At 58.1% G+C, this 24,766-nt stretch overlaps 1 protein-coding gene across 1 annotated transcript in view; it reads right to left on the bottom strand.

Annotated features, from left to right (window-relative positions):
* Chchd6 (coiled-coil-helix-coiled-coil-helix domain containing 6) overlaps positions 1-24,766 on the bottom strand; it is a 163,533-nt gene that overhangs the window by 8,470 nt on the left and 130,297 nt on the right. The window contains exon 6 of the mRNA XM_026410935.2: positions 11,694-11,764. Within this exon, the coding sequence (XP_026266720.1) occupies positions 11,694-11,764 (71 nt within the window). The remainder of the gene's footprint in view (positions 1-11,693; positions 11,765-24,766) is intronic.

Genomic DNA, 24,766 nt, shown 5'->3' with positions numbered 1-24,766 from the left:
GAGTCGTCGATGGGCCTTTATCATTTATTGGTTGACTTATATGCAGGGCTGGGGAGGGACCCAGTGCCACCACGCCCGGCCCTGCGTGTGCGTCCTACGAAAGGGACCAACTGTGCTTCCTGAAACCTCCTTGTTCAGGATCGACGTGGCACCTCCCCAGTCCCCCGTCTAACCCCAAACCACGTTTCCAATCCGCAGTTAGGAATCCACTCTGTTTGGAGGCGGGATGGATTCACCTGACCCAAGGGGCAAATGTGACGATGAAGCAGGTGACAGCGCAGAGCTCCCGGGCCCAGCTTCCAGGGTGCCTGACAAGGCGCTCTGTGACAGTGACACAGTGCCCGTCTGTCAGGACGAATGACCCCAGAGGCGACTGTCATTAGCCAATCCACTCATGAGGGGCCTGTTTGTACAGCTAATGGGGACGGGAGTCACTGTGGGCTTCAGGGACACTCCCAGGCACTGTGACAGTGTCATCAGAGGGGACTCTGGAAGGCGATTCGTAGACCCCCGCGAAATCCAAGGGGCCCCCGAAGCCAGGGTCGTCTTGACAACGCAGGGGCTGGCCCTGGACTCCTTGAGGAAACTTCTAGAAGGGCGTCCTGCCTCGGGCCCCAGGACCTGTGTGTGTGCCGGGTGGCATCTCGGTGTCCCCTGGGAGTGCAGCCCAGGCCACGCTGAGACTCATGTGGGGACAGGCTGGCCTCCGACTGGAGACCCTTGTGCCTTCTGAGCGGCGGGGAGGACACGGGTGGCCACCAGGCCCCGCATTCTGTGTCCCTGGCCCGCGGCCATCTTGGAGTCCTGTGGTCCTCGTCCTGCAGCGTCCATCCTTGTCCCTCGGACCTTGACCACTAAGGAGGACAGTCCCAGATGCCCCTGAATGGGGTCCAGAGACCCAGGAGCGTGGTCAGGTGGGCAGTGGGCCCTGGGCTGTGGCCCTGAGTTCTGTTTGAACCTTCTGCCAGAGGCCGATCAGAGCCACCAAGGCCACCAAGGGGCTCCCTCCCCTCCTCCCTGGGCCTGAAGAGACCTAGTGACGAGGGACTGTCCTTGTCACCGTCGGGAGGCCTCTGAACAAGAGCTGAACCGACATCTGGGGATCAGGCAGATGTGGGATGTCACCTGCGCCTGTGGGATCTTGGGGAGCGACTCTTCCTAAAGGTTGTCACCTCTGGGACACGATTTAATGTGTCACCTAAACTTCCAGGGCCCTCCCCAGGCGCCTGGCAGTGGCAAGAAGCTGGGGTCGGGGCACAGGCCCCGCTGGACAAGTCCAGGGGAGTGAGCGGCCCTCTGGGGTGTGCGAGGTGGCCTCGGGGACAGAGGAGGGACGAGGCCCTGCTGTCTAGGATGTGGACGTCACCCAGGGCAGGAGCCCCCCCAAGGGCCAGTCCCTTTCAGTGCCAAAGAGCTCCTCAGACAGGGGACCCACCGGGCTCTCTGGAGGGCAGGAGCAGGGGCCACATCTGTCACCTGCGTTGGGTCTGTTGAGCAAAAGGAGCAGGGACTTCCAGGGCCCCCTGTCCCCCGTGACGAGCAGGCCCAGACGTGTGGCCTGGGGCGGGCCCAGGGCTGCAGGCAGCAGGAAGGCGGGTGCCCGTGAGGGACAGGCCACTGCCCACCCGCAGGCTGGGGGACAGTCTCCCAGGGCCTCCGGCTGCTCTCCAGACCCAAGGCCCGGAGGACGCTCTCTGTGCGCTGACCCTGGGAGGAGCCGAGGCGGGGGCTCCTCAGTGCGGCACATCTCCTGTGTCCCCAGAGGCCGGGTGACATTGTAGCCCTCCCCAGGGGGACTTCCCGGGGAAGTGATTAATTCATTGGCGGGACACAAGCACTTTGGCAGCAGATCTGGGGCTCGGCGCAGTTGCTGGAGACAATGTTGGTTCCGGGCCTCCTGGGATCTAGAAGGATCTAGAAGGATCTAGAAGGTTCTAGAAGGTTCTAGATGGTTCTAGGGGATTCTATGAGTGGCCACCGACTCAGAGGCTTCCTCCTCGTGAAGATGGGGTCCTGGCCTGGCCCACCCAGGCAGGGGTCAGCGCTGCAGGGGAGGGACAAGGCTCACCCTTCCTTGACTGGACAGTCGGTCCTCGCCCCTCTTTTCCAGGGGGTAAATGGAAGCCCATGAGCTGCCATCTCCGTGGGAGTCTCAGTGACGCAGCTCCTCCTGGGGTTCCCTTGGAGTGGCACGCAGGGCCAGGGGCATCGAGAAGAGAGGGTGACTGGGGCACGTCCACCTGACCTGGTCCTGTGGGTGGGCACCTGAGGCGGTGTCTCAGGGAGCGGTCACCAGCTCCTGAGGCCCGAGTTAGTCAGGAGTGCTGTGGCCAGTCCTTCTGTCTCCATTTTTTTTTTTTTGTCCCAGGGACTGAACTTGGGGGCCCTCCACCCCTGAGCCCCGTCCCCAGCCCTTTTTCTATCTTATTTAGAGACAGGGTCTCGCTGAGTGGCTCAGGGCCTCGCTAAGTGGCTGAGGCTGGCCTCCACCTTGTGTCCTCCTGCCTCAGCCTCCCGAGCCCCTGGGAGGACAGGTGTGTGCCCTGAGCCATCAGCCTCATGAGATCAGAGACCGGCTGATGAGGCTGGCAGTCGGTGCAACAGAGTCATCGAGGGTCCAGAGGGAAGTGAAAGGTGGCCAGGGAGGTGGCGGAACTCTGGAAAAACAACTCTGAGAACCTCCCTAACGATTAGAAAAAGAAGAAAGATTGTCCTGTAATGACGTCTAATCCGCAGAAGCTAATCTCAATGTAACACTCAGAGCAAAACAAAAGTGTCACAAAGCAAAAGAGCCCCAGCTCCCGCCTTTGGGGACAGCTGGCTTTATTCCCGAAGTGAGTCCATTAATAGAGTTGGGAATGAAATGCCATTTTGTCTTTGTCGAGGGAGGGGATTAACAAATTGTCATCTCTAAGCTCCGTTTTTTGAGTCATGGATCTCTGAGCACTGAGCACGCACCAGGCGGAGGCCAGAGTGGCCCGGGGAGGCTGTGGGACGGCTGCCACCATTGGAACCCATTCAGCTGGCGTTGGCTAAAGGGCACGGCCTTGGCCCTGGGGAGACCCGCAGCCCTAAACTGGGCCTGCCACCTCCAACGGCTCTCAGGTGGCCTCCTCAGCCCCTCCACTCAGCTGCTGGTGGCCCCCAGGTTGGTGGGGACAGTGGACAACCCTCAGGCACTCTTGCTGGGCCCATCTCCTGGGCCTTGGTCAGGAACCCCCTGCAGACCCGCCCACTCCTGTTTGTGGTACTGAGATTTGAACTCAGGGCATGTGACCCCTGAGCCCCGTCCCCAGCCCTTTTTCTATTTTATTTAGAGACAGGGTCTCGCTGAGTGGCTGAGGCTGGCCTCCACCTTGCGATCCTCCTGCCTCAGCCTCCTGAGTCGCTGGGATTGCAGGTGAGGGCCACGGTGCCTGACCAGACCGCCGTCATTTATAAAGCAGGAAGTAAGGTCATGCCACAAACGTCGTCCAGGCTGTCCACGACTGCCTGCTGGGGACAGTGGCCCGAGTGCCACTGTTGGGGTTACTGGAGCGAGTCACTAGGTGGAGAGGCCTCTCTGTTCCCCTCCAAGGCAACTCTTCCTGGGAGAAACACAGTGGCCACTGCCTGCCACCCAGGAGAGGCAGGGACAAAATGCCAAACGTGGGGGTGGAGAAAGTGGCACTTCTGTGGTTGGTGACACTGCGGGGGAGGAGGGCCAGTGACACCATACTCAGAGCCAGAGAAACACAGCCGCTTCCCCTGAACATCTCCACAGCATGATGCAGGCTCTGTGGCTTCCTTTAGTAACAACATCATCATCTCTCACGGCCCGTCAGGAAGTTCTGCTGTAGATCTGCCTTAAGTTGTGACAGCTGCACTTCAAGGCTCCAGCCTTCACCCTGTCACATCCAACAGCACTTCCTCTAGGGAGCTTTGGCAGAACATGGAGTGCTCCAAGTTCCCCGTCTCAAGGTGTCCCTGGTGACAAGAGGACGGAAGGCCAGCTGGGCCCTGAGGCAGGCCAGGCGCTGGCCCTGGAGGGCAAGGGTCCCAACTCTCCACCAGCGCCCAGGTGCTGCTCTTGTGCCCAGGTCCTCAGAGTGTCGTAGGGACCCAGGCTCCGCTGTGCTGGCCTCACCTGGAGTCGCACTCACGGGTGTCGCAGCCGGTCAAGTGTCCAGGGGAGATCTCTTTGGAGCAGGACACGCGGCCCGAGGACATTCTAAACCACCGAGTCTGTGGCATTAAGGGGTTCATCAGGGACCAGGGACCAGGGACTGAGCTCAGGGGTGCTGAACCACCGAGCCACCTGCCCAGTCTTTTTTGGTATTTATTTTAGAGCCAGGATCTAGCTAAGTGGCTGAGGCTGGCCTCCACCTTGTGATCCTCCTGCCTCAGCCTCCGGAGCCCCTGGGATGCCAGGCGTGGGCCACTGGCTGGCTCTCATACGTACATTTCAATGCAGATAAAGCTACAGTTGTCCCTGGACCCTCTTCCTTGCTCCCGTCTCTCACTAACCTGGGAGTTCCTAAGTCAGGAGCCCTCTCGTTTATTGAGCACTTACTTACTAAGTGCTGGGCACTTAAGGCACCGCCTTCCGACATCTGCCCGAGCCCTGCTGCGTGCTGTGCCCCAGGAGGCCCCAGACAGCCCAGGGGTGGGTCCCTGCCCCCTGCCCCCTGCCCTGACTCCCGCGCTTGGTGCCCATCTGTCACGGCCGGGTCCTGGGATGCAAAGATAAGTAGGAGATGGCAGTGGCCTCTGGACGGGGCCATGGGTCAGCAGCAAAGATGCCTGGGCCGGAGTCTGAGCAGTGAGCCTCATCTGGAAGGGAAGGAGGGAGACTGCTCTGGAAAGAACCAGGAGGTGCGAGGTGGAGGCTCCACGGGCCTCTCTTCTGCAGTCAGGGCTAATGGCGAAGGCCCAGAGCGGACACCGTCATTGTCAGGACGCACCTGGCCCAGGGATCAGGGAGGTGGCGCTTCCCCTGGATCTTGGGAGCCTAGAGCCAAGGAGGAGGCCGGAGGCCACGCCCAGGACCCTGCAAGGCTGCGGGGGACAGCTGTGGGGATACAGGATGGAGCAGAGGCCCGGAGCGGAGGCCCGCAGCTGGCCTGGTCATCCCACCCACACGCCCTCCTGTGCCGGTCACTGGCGCCTCCTAACAGGAGAGAGGCACCACCTGCAGCTCAGAGAGTCCCCTGCCCCACACACGATGGGCTACAGGCTGAGGAAAACAACCAGGTTGTGCAGAGACAGCACTCAGCGACTCAGCCTCCAGCACTGAGCGACATAGCCACTCAGCCTCCAGCACCAAGCGACTCAGCCACTCAGCCTCCAGCACTGAGCGACTTGGCTACCCAGATTTCAGCACTGAGTGACTCAGCCACTAGGCCTCTAGCACTGAGCAACTCAGTCACTCAGCCTGCAGCACTAAGCAACTCAGCCTGCAGCACTGAGCGACTCAGCCTCCAGCACTGAGCAACTCGGCTATCCAGCCTCCAGCACTGAATGACTTGGCCAGTCAACCTCCAGCACTGAGTGACTCAGCTATCCAGCCTCCAGCACTGAGTGACTCAGCCACTTGGCCTCCAGCACTGAGCAACCTCAGCCACTAGGCCTCCAGCACTGAGTGACTCAGCCACTCCTCAGCCTCCAACACCGAGTGACTCAGCCACTCACCCCCCAGCACTGAGCAACTCTCCTACTCAGCCTCCAGCACTGAGCGACTTGGCTCTCCAGCCTCTAGCACTAAGTAACTCGGCTATCCAGCCTCTAGCACTGAGCGGCTTGGCCACCCAGATTCCAGCACTGAGCAACTCAGCCACTAGGCCTTCAGCACTGAGCAACTCAGTCACCCAGCCTCCAACACTGAGCGAGTCAGCCTCCAGCACTGAGCGACTTGGCCACCCAGATTCCAGCACTGAGCAACTCAGCCACTTGGCCTGCAGTACTGAGTGACTCAGCCACTAGGCCTTCAGCACTGAGCAACTCAGTCACTCAGTCTGCAGCACTGAGCGACTCAGCCTCTAGCACTGAGCGACTCGGCCACCCAGACTCCAGCACTGAGCAACTCAGCCACTCGGCCTACAGCACTGAGCAACTCAGCCAGTAGGCCTCCAGCACTGAGCAACTCAGCCTACAGCACTGAGCAACTCAAGTCACTCAGCCTCCAGCACTGAGCGACTCAGCCTCTAGCACTGAGCGACTTGGCCACCCAGACTCCAGCACTGAGCAACTCAGCCACTTGGCCTGCAGCACTGAGCCACTCAGCCACTCAGCTGATCTGCAAGCAGCTCAATCCTTGCCCTGGGTGTTTCTGAGGGAGATATGGATCTTGGCAGGGTGCAGAAGGACAAGCTTGGACACATACAGACCCACGCCCAGCGCAGCCTGCCACTCCCAGGCGGGATCCTGGAATCTTTGCTCCTGACTGCAGAAGGCACCACCCTGGTCCAAGTTTCCCAGACCAGGACAAGTTGACTTTGTGTGACAGCTTACAAGTCAGCAAGTTGACTTTGGTTCTCACATCTGGGCCGCAGGGACGGCGCTGGATCTGCCCTGGGAGTTTCTTGTGTGCGTGGAAACAGGGATCCTGAAACCACGCCGCATCACAGTGCTGCCAACTGCTTCTTCTAGAAAAGTCTCCACTGAATTCTGTCCAATAAAGGCATTAAGTGGGTTCTGACTGGTAGCTTCTCAAAGAGCTGGTCCGTCACTTCAAACCTCAGAGTTATTATTATTATTTTTTGGTCCTGGGGATTGAACCCAGGGGTGCTGACCCCTGAGCCCTGTCCCCAGCCCCTTTTTCGATTTTATTTAGGGACAGGGTCTCGCTGAGTGGCTCAGGGCCTCGCTAAGTTCATTCCTCAGTGGTTTGGACTAGAAATGTCTTTCCAGAGGTCACCTGAGGCTAACTAAACAGGGAAGTGAGATAGAGGAGCATCTCCAATGTTATCTGGATTAAAGAATGTTCCGAAGGCCATTCCATTTGGGCCTCAAATAGACGCCTCTTGTTTTCATGGGCTTCAGCCACTGGCTCACTGAAGTAGAGGCAGACTGGGAGGCTCCGGTGTGTCTCAGGTGGGTCCAGACAGGACTGCCACCATTTTGGCAGACAGCCTGTCCTCCCAGAGTCGGGCCTCTCCATCCACATTCCTCGGAGCTCTCTGGATCAAAGTCCTTGGAGCTTGGTGACTCAGCCTCAGGAAGCTGTTAATAACCTTCTTCCTCCACCCGATTGTTCCCTGCTCTTTGAGGGCCGGCTCTCCGTGGGGCTGCAGGGCTCCGACAAGTTTCCTGACAGGGAGAAGCCAGGCTCTCAATGGATCCCACAGGAAGAGGGCTGATGGCTGTCATGAAAAATAGACAAGACATGAGAGACGCAGGATGTCCCCCTGGGGTCTCGATTTCTTCCTGCAGGAAAATCTGAGCGAGCTGGCCTGCTGTGTGCTGGAGGTGGACGGTGTGCTCCTGGACAGACAGACTTGGGGTATTCGTGTCCAGGTCCCTGATGACAGGTGACAGGCAGCCTCTGTAACACGGAGCTGGGTCCAGGCCTTGGTAAAACTTGGGGACCCAAGAAAAGGCAGGAGATGCTCCTGGGCCAGCCAGTGGCTTGGGAGGCTGAGGCAGGAGGATCGCAAGGTGGAGGCCAGCCTCAGCCAAAGTGAGGCCCTAAGCCACTCAGCGAGACCCTGTCTCTAAATAAAATAGAAAAAGGGCTGGGGACGGGGCTCAGGGGTGGAGAGCCCCCGAGTTCAATCCTGGTACCCCCCAAATACCCCCCAAAAAACTACTTATAGCATCTAAGGGCCAAGCTCTAGGGCCTGAAGGCCAAGATCATGAAGAGAGGGAGCCCTAGGAAGTGAGTGGTCATTCTTAAAGCCATTTTTTTATGTTTTGTTTAGAGACAGGGTCTCGCTGAGTTGCAGAGGCTGGCCTCCAACTTGCCATCCTCCTGCCTCAGCCTCCTGAGCTGCTGGGATGACAGGTGTGTTTTGTCTTTTTTAAACACTGGATCGACTCCAGGCAAGAGGCCAAGAAGTCACCTAAAAGACCAGGGAAAGGCCACATGGAACTTCCCAAAGGCTCAGTGGGCTGCGGGAATGAAAATAATAGTGGTTTAGGGCTCACCCAGAGAGAGGAGTCGTGGAAGGTCACACCCTAGGGCAAGCCACGGTCAGCTGGTCCCTGATGGGAGCAGAGGGACCTACCTTTATCCAGGAAGCCACCAAGAACAGGGACGGGGAATGTCACCAGGGCCTGTGCGCCTCCTCTGTCCAGTGCCTGGCATCCATCAGGCATCACCAGGCACACAAGATGGGCACAGGGCCAGTGGGGGCAGGAAGGGCCCAGAAATGGACCCCGAGACGACTTTAAATAACTGTGATTAAAACGCTCAGGAAAAGGGACAGCAAAAAGGAGGATTTCACCAGAGACTGGGAAACTTGGAACAGAAAATGTAAGAAAAGCAGCGGAATGTCTATAATGGGGGAGAGAAAAGAAAGATCTTCAAATACCTGAAACATGGAGCACAATAAATAGGATTAAGGCAACGTGTCACCATCAAGAGGGACCAGGGGCTGCAGGATCAATACAAGTGCAGGCCATGGCTGGGGATTTTTATAAAGAGAGAGAGAGAGAGAGAGAGAGAGACACTAATACAGGAAACTAGAATCCCAGAGAGAGGGAAAGAGAGCCCAGGGCAGGCATTATCTGAAGAGATAATGGCTGAGAAGTTTCTAGAACTGATGAAACTCCAAGGCTTGAACCCCAAAAAGGGAAGGAGAGGGGATCTATGTTGCTGGTGACCCCAGAGAAAATCAGGAACCCAGGAAGAGGCTGGTGACATCTTTAAACACCTGAAAGAATGACTGAAAGATGTTTCTAGACAATTAGGAACAGAGTCCCCAGCAAAGCCGCCCCGAGAGAAGCCCTTGGTTGGGTGGATGGGATCTTGGGACCAGGAGCTGATAGATGAGTAAAGACAGGAAACGCAAATGTGACCGAGTGGCTCTGCTGGTGGACACGGACTGCTGCCCCTGGTGACAGATCACGGGGAAGGTGGGCCCAGGCAGGACAAAGCCGGGTTCTAGAAAGTTCCCAGGAATCGACAGCATTTTCTCTAATCACCACAGGTGCAACTGGACATCAGTCACCAAAAAGGGTAACTGGAAGATTGCCAAGAAATCAGAATGAAAATCAGGACATTTCTGAGTCGATGATGACCAGGACACCATGTCACAACTGTCCCGTGGGCCCGAGGCCATGTGCTTTCACTTCTTTGGATAAGGTGAATCACCTGCCCCAGGGCCTTTGCACAGCCTGAGACTGACTAAATGCGTCTCCTCCCTCTCTTCTGGCCCACTTCTGAATTGCAGGTGTCACTCTGTCCAGAGTTGGGGTTCCTCTGATGGGTCTCAGGGCACACGGAACCCGTGCTCTACCTCTGAGCCATGTTCACAACCTTTCTAAACTGTATTTCGCTTTATTTTGAGACAAGGTCTTGCGAAGTCGCTCAGGCTGGCTTGGAACCTGGGCTCCTGTACCTCGTTCTCCCGAGTCCCTGGGAGGACAGGCGTGTGCCTGGAGTGGCCTGTGCCTTTTTATGGGTTCTCTATGGTCACACACCACACGGGGATTGACGTCGACTGTTTAACTCACACTTTTTCCTTTCCCGGGGCTCATTAGGATAATCCATGGTGGTTCAGGAATTGTGCAATTCATTTCCAAGCACTGTTCCCAGAGTGCTCTGCGCTTCTGCTGGTGGGGACCTTATTCATTATGGTGTCCCCAGGGCCTAGCGTGGTGCGTGGCAAACAGCAGGTGCCCTATGTGTGTGTGTTGATGAATGAAAACACGGACCCACAGTTTACCCGCGGAGTAACCGCTCGGCTGACTCAAAGCTGCTAAAAGATGCCGCACCGTCTTGGAAGAGAGTCCCCTGTGTCCCCGCTGCCAGTAGCTGGCGTTTCTTTCTGTGACATTTACGATCATCTGCTGATCCAAGAACCCGCCCAGAGGCTCCCCTGGATACTGAAGGGAAATAGCGTCTGACTGTGCGCTGCTCCCTGATCACTCTTTGGGAGAAGACAGAACATTCTGGAAACTCGACTTATGTGTCCAGTGTGTTCACTCCAGGTGAGTCCTGGGAAAGCCATCCGGACGACAGCCACCGTGGGTGACAGTGCGGGAGGCTCTGGGGCTGCGGCGACACAGGGCTGCAGATGAGGTGGCTCAGGCCCGGGTGGCCCCTGCCTCTCAGTTCCGAAGCCGAGAGCAAGTCGCTGGCAGAGTGGCAGGGCGTGGGCCTGCTCCCTGGGCACGGTGGCACTTCCAGACCCTGTGAGTGGAGGGCTGAGTCCGAGCCACGTCTGTGTGACTCCAGGCGGCTCCCAGTGTCCCCTGCTGCCTAGTTTCTGTGTAGAAAGGGCCTTCAGGGGGCAGAGGTGACATAGACACAGGAAGAACGTGGCTCTGGAGCGGTCGGAGCTAAGTGGGACCCCAGCTCCAGTACAGCACCAGCTGTGTCAGCTTTCTGTCACTGTGACAAAGTGCCAGAGGAAATCTACTTAAAAAGAAGAAAGGTTTCTTTGGTTCGCGGTTCCAGAGGTTTTAGTCCACGGCCGACGGGTCTGTTACTGGGCCCTGAGGCAGCCCAGCCTGTCATAGAGGAGGTCCCTTCCCAACAGGCCCGCTGCCCCCAACAGTGGTGCCCGCAGGAGGGTGGCACACAGCCGGCCCGGCCCTCCGTCCCCAGGTCCCGCATTCTCCAAGCCCCTCTCCTGGTCCCCGTGCCCTGCTGAGCCGGGCCTCGGCCTGGTCCTGGCTGGGACACAGATTCTGGGACATCTGTTCCCTGTCCCCAAACCTGTCCTCATACCACCTCGCTTCAAGTGTCTCCTGCTCAGGAACAAGTCCTGGGGCTCTTTCCTGTCCTCTCCTGTACCCTGGGGTCTGTCTGGTGACGTCACGGTCCTCACAGTCCTTCCTCCTGGCTCCCCACAGCAATTACTTTTTTGGTCCCAGGGATTGAACCCAGGGACCCTCCACCCCTGAGCCCCGTCCCCAGCCCTTTTCCTATTTTATTTAGAGACAGGGTCTCGCTGAGTGGCTCAGGGCCTCGCTCAGTGGCTGAGGCTGGCCTCCACCTTGCGATCCTCCTGCCTCAGCCTCCCCAGCTGCTGGGAGGACAGGCGTGCGCACGGTGCCCAACTCTGCGTCATTGTCACAAGTTTGCTCACCCTTGGGAGGGAGAGGCGCTGGCGGCGGCCTCAGCTCCCTGGGAGTTCAGTGTGGCCCGTCCTGCGTGTCACCAAGCCAGAGGTGCCTTATGGGAATCAGGAGTGACGGAGTTGACTTTGGGGACATGAGAAACATCCCAGGGCTTCGTCCACCAGCGGAGGGGCAGGAGAGCCTGGCAGTGTCCCTGCCTGACCCCTGGCCTCTCGCCCACACCAACAGTGCCAGCTGTCACACAGGGGTCGGGTCTGTGTCCCCCCACTGTCACCTGCCAAGAGCGGGAAGCACCCACAGCAGATGTGGCCCACGACTGATGAGCAATGGCTGCGTGGGTCCAGGGGACAGCGCGGGACAGATGGCCGCCTGGGATCAGAGAAATGGGAGACCAGGCAGGAGGAGCCAGGCGCCAGGCCACCGAGGGACGCACGCTGCAGGCCGGGTCCCAGAGAAGCGGCTCTCACCTTATGGCGCTCTCCGCCTTGGTGGCGGCCTCGTGGAACTGCTGCGACGACAGCTGGTACATCTCGGCGTTCTGCAAGACAAGGACAGGCCCGGTCAGCGACCCTCCAGTCCCCGGGCTCCCGTGCCACCAGGGACAAGAGGGCGCTGCGTCACAGATCGACAGAGGCTGATTTCCTGGCCAGCATCAAAGCCCAAGGGTGGTCAGTCCCCAGCTCAGGCTCCAGTGCTCACCGCTGCCCTGGAATGTTCTAGAATACTCGGCCCACGAGCCCAACCTGCTGCCACCTGCTCTGGTTAAGAAAGCCCTCCTGGCACCCGGCCTTGTGCATTTCTGTGTGTGCCCTCCATGGCGGCTCCCAGGGCGAGGCCAAGGAGTCTGGCAGAGGCTGTGTGGCCTCCAACCTGGGACCTTCACTATCTTCTCATTCAGTTTTTGGTGCTGGGGATGGAACCCAGCAGCACAGAGTCCCCAAGCCCCGTCCCCAGCCCTTTTTATTTCTTATTTAGAGACAGGGTCTCGCTGAGTGGCTCACGGCCTTGCTAAGTGGCTGAGGCTGGCCTCCACCTTGCGATCCTCCTGCCTCAGCCTCCTGAGCCACTAGGATGACAGGTCTGGGCCACCGTGCCTGGTATATTCACTGTCGCTTTTTAAAAAAGTTTTTAAAAGCCTGTGGGGAGGGCAGGGAGTGGCCACAGTGGCCACCTCTCCCCAGGGCGGGTGATGAAGGTCACAGCCATGCCACACGGGGTTGAGGCCAGACCCTTGGCAGTCCTGGGCCACCAGTCAGGGCAGGAGGCCTGTGAGGGCCCTGGGTGTGGCCCTATACCCCAGCCCAGGGACAGCCATCCTCAGACAGCAAGAGGCACGGGGCCACAGTAGCAGCCACGCAGGGACCCGGGGGCCACAGGTGGGTGGCGGGCGTTGCCCAGGCTCCCTGGACCAGGAGGGCAGGTCTGGGCGGGAACCAGACGCTCTGGGGACTGTCCCACTGCAGCCCAGCCTCCCGGAAGTGCTGCCCGGGAGGTCCATGGGGAGGGGGAGCCCCTGAGGACAGGCCCTGGGTGGGGACAGGGAGGCCACTTGGATGCAGCTCTGTGGGATTCCAAGGGGCCCCAAGCCAGGGATTCTGGGAATCAGGTTCAAACCCAGAGACTCTCATCTTGCCTCGACCAACCCTGGGTGTCCTTGACCCCCGAGTCCCGTCCCCAGCCCATTATATATTTTATTTAGAGACAGGGTCTCCCTGAGTGGCTGAGGCTGGCCTCCACCTTGCGATCCTCCTGCCTCAGCCTCCCGAGCTGCAGGGATGACAGGCGTGGGCCCCCACAGACCCACATTCTAACCTCCACTCAGGCACGTGCTGCCTGTGGTCTTGGGATAAGCCCCTTAATTCCTCTGAGCCTTGTTTGCTTAACTGCAAGACAGGTGTCACCTACTTCCCAGGTGGCTCAGGGACGGGCTGGCGCTCAGCACCCACTCCTTCTCTGATGAGGCCCGGACTTTGTGACACTGACACGTGGCTCTTCCCAAGTCCCTCTGCAGATCCTGGCCTGTGTCCTTCCCCACAGACTCGCTCCTCACTGCCTGAGGCTGGTCACATCCATGGGGCCCTGGTGTCAGGCCCGGGCACCTGCAGACGTCCCTCTGGAAGGGAGACCGGGGTCTAGGCGGGGCCTGGCTAGCAGGAGGCGCCCCGAGGCCCTGCTCTGGATTTTGTCCCACCGGGGACAGTCTGGCCGCAGCCGAGAGAGACTGCAAGCTTGGAGTGACCGTGTGGCCAGCTAGATTTGTCATCGGAAGTACCCACAGGCCAAGAAGTGGCCGCGATGGCCCCACAGCAACTTCCTCTATTGTTTCTCAGAATGACTCAGCGAAACTCCCCTCCTCTGGGCCCCGCTGTGGGGACCTGGGGACCGCCACCCCGGGTACAGGAAGCCCTCATCCACAGGCCCCCCGCCCGATCTTGCTGGAGGGGACCACGTGGCCCTCCCTCTTTGGGGGTAAGGTCACTCCATGGGTCACCACTACAAGAGGGTGACCAGGCCCGGCCACCAACAGGGCTCATCCTGAGAAGCCTCTGGGGCCAGGGGACCCCACACAACAGCAGCCCGCTCCCCGGGCTTGTGGGGTCTGCACACGACACAGTGTCACTGTAATCAGGGGACCTGGGCCAGATGGTCCTCTTGGCAGCTGGACCCCGCGCCGTGGCCTGATCTTGTCCTTTACAGTCAACAGGGTTTTTGAGAAGTCATTAACTCCTGTGGCTAAGGACAAGGACAGGAGGGCAGAGGGCACCGAGCCAGGGCGGGCCTCCTGGTCAGCTGGTGCCCAGCCTGTCCTTCTGTCCTCTGGGCCCTGGTGGGCACGCTGTGCAGCCAGCCTGCCCGGGGCCCGGATGTCCCTGACAGCCCCCACAGCAGGTGACATGTCCTGAGTCATTTTTCACTTCCCCGGGCCCTCACCTGTGTTCCCTCTGAATGAACCTTTCTGGGCTGGGGACCTCTCCGCACAGAGTCCTTGGCCAGTGTGCAAAGGCCCTGGGGTCCGTCCCCAGCACCCCAGAAACACACGCACAGATGAACAAACGAGTCAGTGTCTCTGCCTGGCAGAGACGTCCCAGGCCACCTGTGGTCCCCACCACCACAACAGTGCTCAGAGGAACCTGCCGGCACCCAGGACCTGGTGCACACGTGAGTCCATCTAAGGGAACATTCTAGAAGCCAAGTCCTTGGGTCAGATGGTGGATTATTATAATTTTTTTGGTACCAGGGATTGAACCCAGGGGTGTTCAACCCCTGAGCCCCGTCCCCAGCCCTTTTTATATCTTATTTAGAGACAGGGTCTCGCTGAGTTGCTTAGGGCCTCACTAAGTGGCTGAGACTGGCCTCCACCTTTTGATCCTCCTGCCTCAGCCTCCTGAGCGGCTGGGATGACAGATGTGCATCACTGTGCCTGCCTCCCCCTTAGACTCTATCCCCCATCACACCTCACTCAGACGCAGGGACGCAGTCAGCCAGAAAGCCAGCTCTTTGCTTAGGGGTGTGTCTTCCAGGGCTCGAGCCCCACAGTCACCATCCTCCAGGCCCATGGATGGGCACTTGCCCTTGCACCGGCCATCACACCACACACCCCAAGGCGCAGGCTTCTCTCTCTGCCCTGCGCTCATGGCTCGTGGACATGCAGGACAGCAGCCCAGTCTCCTCTTCCGCCAGTTCCCGTCCCCCCCAGCTGCCCGCCGTGCTGCCCTCACCCTCGTGCTCTCTTTTGATCTTGCAAATCCAGACCCTTGGAGAAATCAGACGGTCTGAAATATGAAAACCGCTTGCAAAGTAATTGAAGAAACACTGTGACTCCTGAAACCCACAGAGATAACACTCGCACCTTCCTCCTCACGTTATTTAATTTTTAATGGCAGATTTAATTAATGGAGATCAGGCCTGGCGCCTTCAGATGTGCGCCCAGCAGCTGGAGGGGGGAGGAGGGGAGGCTGTGTGCAGGGCGGAGGGGGAGGCTGTCCCGGGTCGGGGCCCAGGAGTCCCGGGGAGAAGAGGAGCACCTGCACATCATCTCTCAGGATCCTTCGATGCCGTAACCGAGGGCGGATTCACTGCCATGGCCTTCAGGAGAGTCCCCAGAAACTCGTGGGGTGCCAGGGTTGCTCTACAGAACCAGGGGTCGCGCCTCCCGAGGCCTAACTGGGGAGAACTGGGCTCCATCCTTAGCCCTGGACAGGAAAAATACGAACCTGTGCCCCTAGTGTCCCCTCACTGAACAAGCAAAGCCTGTAGCCGGGCACAGTGCTGCACTCCTGTCCTCCCAGAGGCTCGGGAGGCTGAGGCAGGAGGATCACAAAGTGGAGGCCAGCCTCAGCAACTTGAGTGCTCCTGAGTTCACTCCCCTGTTACCCATCCCCCCAAAAAAGAGTCTAAAGGGGATCCAAGCGTTCCCGGATGTATGTGTAACCAGAAAGACCATTAAGGTGCGTTCTAAGAATCATGGCAGGTAGCCCAGGGGACAGTGGTGACAGGCACACGTGGGCCAGGGGCTTGGGAAGTTCCTCCCCGTGTCCCTGCAGGCACCTGTCAAGACCTCTGTAAAAGGGAGGAGGTGACAGGAGGTCCTTCCTAGGACGCGGCGGGCTGGGAATGAGGTCATGCACAAAGAATGCTGGGAACAAGGTGGCCACAGTCACACCCAGTGTTTGCACAAGGCCACAAACATCCCCCACGCGGACCCACAGGAGCCGTCTGAGGGGACTGACGGGCGTCTCCCTGGGGAGGGCCAGTGCACAGAGGTGGGCTCCGGCCTCTTCTGGGCATGCGTGGACCCCAGGGTGGGTCAGGGTCCCCAGCACGCAGCAGTCTTCAATGCAAAGTCCCTGGGAAGCTGGGGACACTCAGAAGCAGGCAGGGCGCAGGGGTTGACTTATCAGGGGAGAGGGTCTGCTGAGCACGTCTGTCCCTAAGGGAGCTGGCCGGCTGATGTGGAACGCAGCTGGGCACAGCCCAGGGCACAACCAGGGAACGGGGACACTGAGGTGGCCAACAAGAGTCCGAGGACTTAAGTGGGAATCAGGAATTTGGAATCTTCATCCCAGAGTGGGGACATGGGGCCGAACGCTTCTGGGAGGAAGGGAGTGTCCCAGGCACCAGGCTCTGGGTCCTCCAGCCATGTCCCCAGAACTCAGGTCCAACAGGGACACGTCTGCTCACAAGGTGCAGTGGCCTTCCTCCGCCGGGCACTGTGGGGGGACTGTCCAGCAGGCAGACCCTGGAGGGCACAAGGACAACTGGAAGGTCAAGGTGAAGAACTGAGGCTGAGCCAGGCAGATCCTGCCCCGGTGTCGCCCCCTCGGGCCACGAGATGACCACAGCTCCGGGGGACTGCCACACAGGTCCCGGGTGCCCAGGGTCCCCCAGGAAGAAAAGCATCGAATCAAAAGCCACGTGAGCGGGACGCGGTGCCAATGCCTGGAGATGGCCCTGCAGGAAAGCAGCCAAGCCCAGAATCTTGGCCGTGCGGGGCGCAGGAGGGACGCTGGCAAAGGGGGCCGCTGGACACGGGCCAGGGCCAGGGCCAGGGCCAAGGCCGGGAAGCCCCAGAGCCCGGGAGCAGATTGCAGAAGGCGCGTCCCTGCCAAGGCGCTGTCCGCACGGCCAGGCCCCGGAATCTAGCAGCCTAATTAGCAGAAGCTTCTGGAAGCTCGCGGAACGCGGGTTCCCAGGGCAGGGGAGGCGATGGGCAGTCGGCGTGGAGCTGCTCACGTGGGAACAGCCAGGCTCAGGCGGAAAGGGAGCAGAGTGAGGCTTTCTAAACAGGTCCAGACCATCAGTGTGAGTGTGTGTGTGTGTGTGTGTGTGTGAGTGTGAGTGTGAGTCTGTGTGTCAGAGTGTGTGTGTGTGTGTGTGTGAGTGTGAGTCTGTGTGTCAGAGTGTGTGTGTGAGTGTGTGTGTCAGAGTGTGAGTGTGAGTCTGTGTGTCAGAGTGTGAGTGTGAGTGTCAGAGTGTGAGTGTGAGTGTGTATGTGTGTGATTATGAGTGTATGAGTGTGTGTATGAGTATGTTTGAGTGACTGAGTAGGAGTGTGTGTTTGAGTGTGACTGTCTGTGACTGTGTGAGACTGTGTATGATTATGTGTATCTGACTGTGTGTGAGTATGTGAGTATGAGTGTGCATGCTTGAGTGTGTGTGACTGTGACTGTGTGAGAGTGTGTGTGTGATTATGAGTGTGTGTGTGAGTACAAGTGTGTGTGTGTGAGTGCGTGTGAGAGTGTGAGTTTATGAGTGTGTGATTATGAATGTGTGTCAGAGTGTGATTATGTGTGAGTATGAGTGTGTGACTATGTGAGAGTGTGTATGAGTGTGATTATGAATGTGTGTGTCAGAGTGAGTGTGTGAGTCTGATTATGAGTATATGAGTGTGTATATGAGTATGAGTCTGAATGTGAGTGTGTGTTTGAGTGTGTGAGGTGTGACTGTGTGACTGAGTATGAGTGTATGTGAGTGTATGTGACTGTGAGTGTGAGTATGAGTGTGTGTGAGAGTGAGTGTATGAGTATGATTATGAACGTGTGTGTCAGTATGTGTGATTATGAGTGTGAGTATGAGTGTGAGTGTGTGTGTGTCAGAGTGTGTGAGTATGAGTGTGTGTGAGTGTGGCTGTGTGTGTGAATCAGTGTGATTATAAACGTGTCAGAATGAGTGTATGTGAGTCCAAGTGTGAGTGTATGTGTGAGTGTGATTATGAGTGTGCATGAGTGAGTCTGAATGTGTGTGAGGTGTGACTATGTGACTGAGTATGAGTGTGTGACTGTGATTATGAGTGTATGTGACTGTGAGTATGAGTGTGTGTGTGAGTACAAGTGTGTGTATGAGTGTGTGATTATGAATGTGTATGTCAGAGTGAGTGTGTGAGTGTGTATGTGTGAGTGTGATTATGAGTGTATGTGTGTATGAGTGAGTCTGATTTTGAGGTGTGACTGTATGAGTGTGTGTTTGTGTGACTGTGTGTGTGAGACTGTGATGATGAGTATGAGTGTGTGTGTGTGACAGCGTGAGTGTATAAGTGTGATTATGAATGTGTGTCAGAGTGAGTGTGTCAAGAGCGTGTGGAGTATGAATGCGTGTGTGTTTGAGTGTGTGTATGATTATGAGTGTGTGTGAGTATGAGTGTGTGACTGTGTGAGTGTGAGTGTCCCCCTTCCCTGCCCTGCCCTTGCTGTATGTCACACGAGGGCACAGGCCAGGGTCAGCCGGAGCCCCCTCGGCCCCCAGGGCGCCCTGTCTGAGATGGTGACGCTCCCAAGCCCCCCACAGCCGTGCCCGGTCCCCGTCCTTCTGTCTGGCCTCCGCCCTGGCCCTGCCTGGACGCCCGGTCTCCTGTTGGCTGGACACTGCTCTTTCGCGTCAGGGTGACCCATGCTTCTTGTCCCCCTCAGACCCTTGGATCTCCCCGCCGGGCACTGGCTCCGTCCTCATGTCCAGTTCTGGAGCCTGGACCATCGGGGGACCTGCCTCCTCCGCCCGTGGGTGTGGGGGACCCTGGAGTCCCTCAGGAATCTGTCCTGAGCAAACTCAGGCCCCCAGCAGGGGACTCTTGATGGCCTCCTTGCCCACGCCCACCAGCTGCTCCAACCCTACCCTGTCACCATGGCCCTGGTCCCTAGTGCCAGCAGAGGACGAGGTCCCACCCACTGCACCTTCCTGTGGGACCAAGCGTCCTCCGCCTCTGTGTCCTCAGAAGACGCCCACCACCCATCTGGGTCCCCAAGCCCTGTGCAGACTGTGACGCGGGACGGTTGGCCACAATGGGGGGAGGGAGCAGTGCGCTGGATGAGACGCAGGGGCCTAGAGGGAGGGGAGGGGACAGGGGAATGAATGGGCGTCCCTTTCCCATGTTCACAGAGGAACCCACGACCAGGGACACCCCACAGCAGGCCCAGCCACAGGAGTGGATCCCAGTTAGCACAAGTCACACTCCGCGCGTGCACAATCTGTCCAAATGCACTCTACTGTGGCGTGCATCTAAAAAGAACCAGTAAACAATTTTTAAAAATGCAGCCATCGGGTTGGGAACACAGCTCAGTTGGTCGAGTGTCAAATGACAGGAACTCAAGAGCACTGTGCCCAGTCCCTCGCAGTCCCACTCGGCTCTTTCATTAACTGGACAAATATTTATTGAGGGTCTATTATTTACCGAGCTGGTTCCATTACCAGGGAGCAGTGCAGTAAGCAGGAGAGGTAACAGGTGTGTGTGTGTGTGTGTGTGTGTGTGTGTGTAAAGGAAGTCACTGATTCTATATAGTCCCAAGTGCCACTTCAAAACCCAAAGCCGTCAGGCGCGGTGGCCCATGTCTGTCATCCCAGCGGCTGGGGAGGCTGAGGCAGGAGGATCACAAGGTGGAGGCCAGCCTCAGCTACTCAGCGAGACCCTGTCTCTAAATAAAATAAAAAAAGGGCTGGGGACGGGGCTCAGGGGGTAGGCGCCCCTGGGTTCCATCCCCAGGACCCCAAATAAATAAATATAAATGAAAACCCAAAGCGGAGGAAGTGGGAAGTCACCTTCAACAGGACATCAGGGAAGGGAGACCCCTGTCTCTGCTGGGTGACACCAGGCAGAAACCTGAACCATGGGAAGCACAGCTTGGGAGGTGGGAGTGTGCTCCGCAAGTTCTTGGGACAGCAGGGTAACAGGGGCTGGGAGACTCTCAAGGACAAAAGGAAGTGACACAGAGCGGGGTCATGCTCACGTGGAGCCTGTCCCAGGTACATCCTATTTCCATTCTGTAAGAGTGGAGGCAGCCTGGCCACTGAGGCTTCTGTAGTGACCTGGGGGAGGGACAGCAGGGTCACTGAGGCAGGGTGACAAACGAGATCTCTGCCAATGGTGTGGGGGGGTGTCTGAAATGCTCAGGAGACAATGGTGGGGAGGCCACAGGAGTGAGGAGTGGGGTGGGGGGGACCAGGAACTTGGTGGTCTCTGCAGCGGTCACCCCAGCAAGCCTTGGCCGAGCCCCGAGATCTGGGTGGCCCTTACAGAAGGGCACTGCGCGGGCTGCCTCCTGCCGCTGTGGGCCTCTGTCCCCTGGGGGACCCCGTTTCCAAACGCTCCTCCTCCTTCCAAACCCCCACCCCCTGGCTCTCATGCCTCTGCTTCCTGGTGACCGGTCACCCCACACCAGGTCCTGGACAGTCACCTGTCAATCACCACGGCTCCCTGACCCTGAGGGGCCCCGTGTCAAACTGGCAACACCTGCAGACAGTGCTGTCCCTCGTCTCTCCACCATCCTGGTCTCATCCAATATCTATATATATATTTTGGTCCCAGGGATGGAACCCAGGGGCACTAACCCCGGAGCCCCGTCCCCAGCCCTTTTTAGATTTTATTTAGAGACAGGGTCTCGCTGAGTGGCTGAGGCTGGCCTCCAACCTGCGATCCTCCTGCCTCGGCCTCCAGAGCCGCTGGGAAGACAGGTGTGCGCCACCCATCCATCTTTAATACCAGGATAGAGCTGACACACACGCCATCCTGTCCCCTGTCCTGCCTCCTCTGGCTCAGTTTACCTTGGCCTCCACTGGCAGAGGGTTCCTTAAACCCAGAGCCCGGCTGACACTCTCTAAGATCTCCCAGGGCCAGCAGAGTGGCTCCAAGAGTCTCCCTTTGGGATGGGGCGGACTTGGTAATGACCTTGGCCTTGGGCTGCAGCCTCTGCCCCTCACTCAGGGCCTCTCTGTCCTCTAGGCTGGGGTCTGCCGGGCTCTGGGCCGCTCTCCTATTTTCCTGGCTCATGCTGGGTGCCTTCTCAGCTCAACCTAGGCCTGACTGGCTTGGGGACTGCGCTGCCCTGTCACCTCTGTGGTCAGGTGGTCCACAGCGTCCTCCTAGGTGTGCCTCCTGTCCCCAGCCTTGCCTCTTCAACCTGTAGGGGTGGCCCACCCCTGCCCTCCCCAGGTTCCACACCCCTGGGAACGGCCCTGTCCTGAGCTGTCCAAACCTGCTGTGGGTGACATGCTCATGAGGGTGCTGGGCTGTGGCTTTAGGGGAGACCCTAAGCGGGTCCTTGGCAGAGGGGACCCTAGGCAGGGCCCAGTGTCGTGCTCTGTCTGTTGGCGCCATGGCCAGGGTCGGAGACCTGCGCTCTGTCTGTGTCTCCGGGGGTGGGCTCAGTCTCCCGATGTGTCCCCACTTTGGGGTGCACGTGTCGCTGGCTGAGCGGCTGGGGGTTCACTGTCCCCTCCTTACAGGGGACTGAAGGGTCAGAGCCGTGAACACCCCTTCGCAGGCGACACACAGATGTAGGATTGTGTTAATGAGTCACACCTGCACAGGGTTTTGAAGAAAATGGATTTACACTGAATACTAACCACCAGCCGTCGGAGGACGAGCCGGGGTGACAGGCCAGAGCTGGGTCTCACCGCACAGGGCTGGGTGACAACCTCACTCTGTGGCGCCGTGTTCCAGGCTGCAGAGGCCTGGGGAAGGTGGCCGGGGACGCACAGACCCCCCAAGAACCCATGGCTCCTGGGAACCCAAGCCCAGTGACGTGTGACAGAGGTGGCTACAGAGGAGCAAAAGGACAGCTGCTTGGCCTTGTCCCTGTGGGAGGTGGTCTAAGAATGGAAGGGAAGGGCTTGTTTGAGGGTATAGACGGGGATCTGAAGAAGTGAATTCAAAGCACTGGGATTATTCAAGCACAAGCCCACAGAAGAAGTGTCTGGTAACCAATTAAGAAAAAACGACACAGTTCCATTTGAAGTGACGTCTGAAAAAGTTTTAGGTAGGGCTCGATGGCCCACGCCTGTCATCCCAGCGGCTCAGGAGGCTGAGGCAGGAGGATCGCCAGGTGGAGGCCAGCCTCAGCCACTGAGCCAGGCCCTCAGCAGCTCAGTGAGACCCTGTCTCTCAATAAAGTGTATTTTATAGTTTATTTAATAAACTGTAAATAAAGTATAAAATCTAGTTTACTTATAGGGCCCCTGGGGACACACGGGAGAAAGGTCAGGTGGCTGAGCGTGAGGCCCTGGGCTCGATCCCCAGCACCGCGTGAGAAGTAAATAAACAGAATAAAGGTCTCGTGTCCTTCAACAACTAATAACAGACACGATGAAGAACCTGTCCCTGCCCTCAGGCAGCTGATAGTCCAGGAGGGGACACATACTGCACGGGTTCGGAGACCCTGAGCCGCACATGGAGGGCAGAAACTTCCAGAAGCATCAGACAGCCTCCTGGACGCTCTCTGCTTGAGGGGTAAAGGGCACCCCAGAGGGTCAAGCAAGCGGTCAAACAGCGTCTGAGTCTCAGTTCTGCCCAGGAAGCGCAGGGTGGTGTCCCCCAGCCTGATGGGACAGTCCAGGGGCAGCGAGCTGGTGGCCTGGTGCTGGGCCCACAGACCCAAGGGCCTCACTGCCACCAGCCTGTGCGGATGCCAGCAAGAGGGGAGGTCTCCGTGGAACCCACTGAGCAGAACTCTCAGCCACCCCCCAGGCCTCATGGAGCCTGTGAGGCAGGACCCGCAGTCCCATCCTCTAGGGTCACAACCCCCAGGACAGTCCCTCAAGGAAGGCTCCTGATCTGGATGCATCCAGCCAAGACCTCAGAGCCGGGGGTGGCTGGAGGAGAGGAAGGGGAAGCGCATTTCAGGGAGAGGGAACAGCACGTGCAAAGGATCTCGTTCAATTCCACCAGCCAGCGAAGTCGGAACGGCATCTCTTTATAGATGAGAAAACAGATTTGGAAGAAGAAACCCACCGAATGTCACAGAATCAGTGAGTGGCCGTGTTGCTCTGTTAACAACATCATGGTTGAAAGAGGGACACTTTGTCAGATGCAGGCTTAGGAGGCTGAGGCAGGAGGATGGCAAGTTGGAGGCCAGCCTCAACCACCCAATAAGGTCCTAAGAACTCAGAAGACCCCCGTCTCTGAATAAAATATAAAAAAGGGCTGGGGATGGGGGCTCAGTGGCTAAGCACCCCTGGGCTCAATCCCTGGTATCAAAAGAGAGAAGGATCATTCAATTAGTCAGGCTAATGTGAACCAAAGGTACGTGAAAGAAACTCTGAGGGTCCAGGGGACACAGGGTGGGTCATGCGGACCGGGGACAACTGAGCTGGTCTGGAGCAGAGACCCAGGCGTGCAGCTGCCCAGGGACCTCTGTTCTGCTTCCAGGCTGCGAACATCCTTAAGATAAACTTGTGCTTCCTGAGCAAACTCGCCTCCTCTAACCAATGCACTTCCCACCAAGTCCCCAAGGGCACAGGAGAGAACACGTACCCTCCAGGGTCCAGGGGTAATGCCAGAAGTGGCCCGAGGCAAGGAAGGATAAAATTGCTTTGAGATTGCCTCTTTTATCTCGAAACACAACTGGAATTTTCCAAGCTATTCCATAATATCAGTGTTTGCTTTAATATAAAAATAGCATTTCTCCCCTCGACACCTCATGTAAAATTGATGACCTGGGAAGAGGTCTGTGGCTTTCCTGTGCACTGCCTGGTAGGTGAGGGGCACCCCTGGGGGTATCCACTCTGGGGGTGCTTATCCTGGGGGGTGGGGTGCTAGGGTTTGGGGGGGGATGGCCCAGCTCTGACCTGCGGACTGTGAGCCCCAGGGCTAAGTGGCACTCGGGGGCCAGTTCTTACCTACTCTGAGCAAGAGGCCCATGTCCAGGCCCATGTCCTGCCCCACGTCCAGCCGGGCAATTGCACAGCCAGATGCAAGTCCTTTGAAAGACTTTTGCTCCTTTCTACCAACCTACATCCGATGGTGGGATGACAGAGGGACAGTCTGTATTGGGGACATAGTCAGCAGATCCGGCCAAGGAAAAGTCTGGGGTCAGAGAGGGCCCCGTCTACCGCTAGGCTCTGCACTTCCGTCCTCCCTATCCCAGGCCAGGGGAGCTCTGCTCTCCTTTCCCAGCTGACTCAGGTCGCCTCACCTCCCCGGGTTCTGGCAAAATGAGGCAATTAGATCACACGGATTGGAAGGTGCTTTGCGGCATGAGCAGGATCGGGAAGGTTGACACACGGCCGAGGAGCCAGGCATGGTGGGTTATTAAAATGGAAGAAAGCGAGCTTCACACAGTGCAGCGTGATTCTGTGTGCCTCAAACACACTCTGCAATACGCATTCAGGTTTCCTGAAGGGGTTTGAAGACGCACTGGTAGTGGCCACTCTCTGGTGAGGGGGACAAGGAGCGGCGGGAGAGGCATTGACTGTAAATGCTTTATCCCAGGCATTGGGGACTTTTTAAATGAAATGACTAAAGGCCTAGGAAGCGCCTGCTGTCACACCAGCTGTGGCAGCACCTCTGGATCCCTGCTGGGCACAGCTGGTGCAGGAAGAATGAAGACCAGGATGCTCCACCTCACCTGTGTGGCCAGGCCACCTGCACCTTGCTAATCAGCAAACAAAAGAGGCTTCCGGGTCGCAGGACCTTGGAGACCCCTCCCAGGTGGCCTCTGTGGGCTAACCCCACCCTCGCCTGGCCAGCCCCCTAGCGCATAGGCACCCTGCCGCTCCCCACCACGGGCATGGGCATGCTCAGACTGCTGTGTCCCACGCGGTGCTGATGGGGAGA

The sequence above is a fragment of the Urocitellus parryii genome, chromosome 16 (assembly GCF_045843805.1).
Source record: "Urocitellus parryii isolate mUroPar1 chromosome 16, mUroPar1.hap1, whole genome shotgun sequence".
In the NCBI taxonomy this organism is placed as follows: domain Eukaryota; kingdom Metazoa; phylum Chordata; class Mammalia; order Rodentia; family Sciuridae; genus Urocitellus; species Urocitellus parryii.
This window is presented reverse-complemented; position numbering and strand designations above follow the sequence as displayed.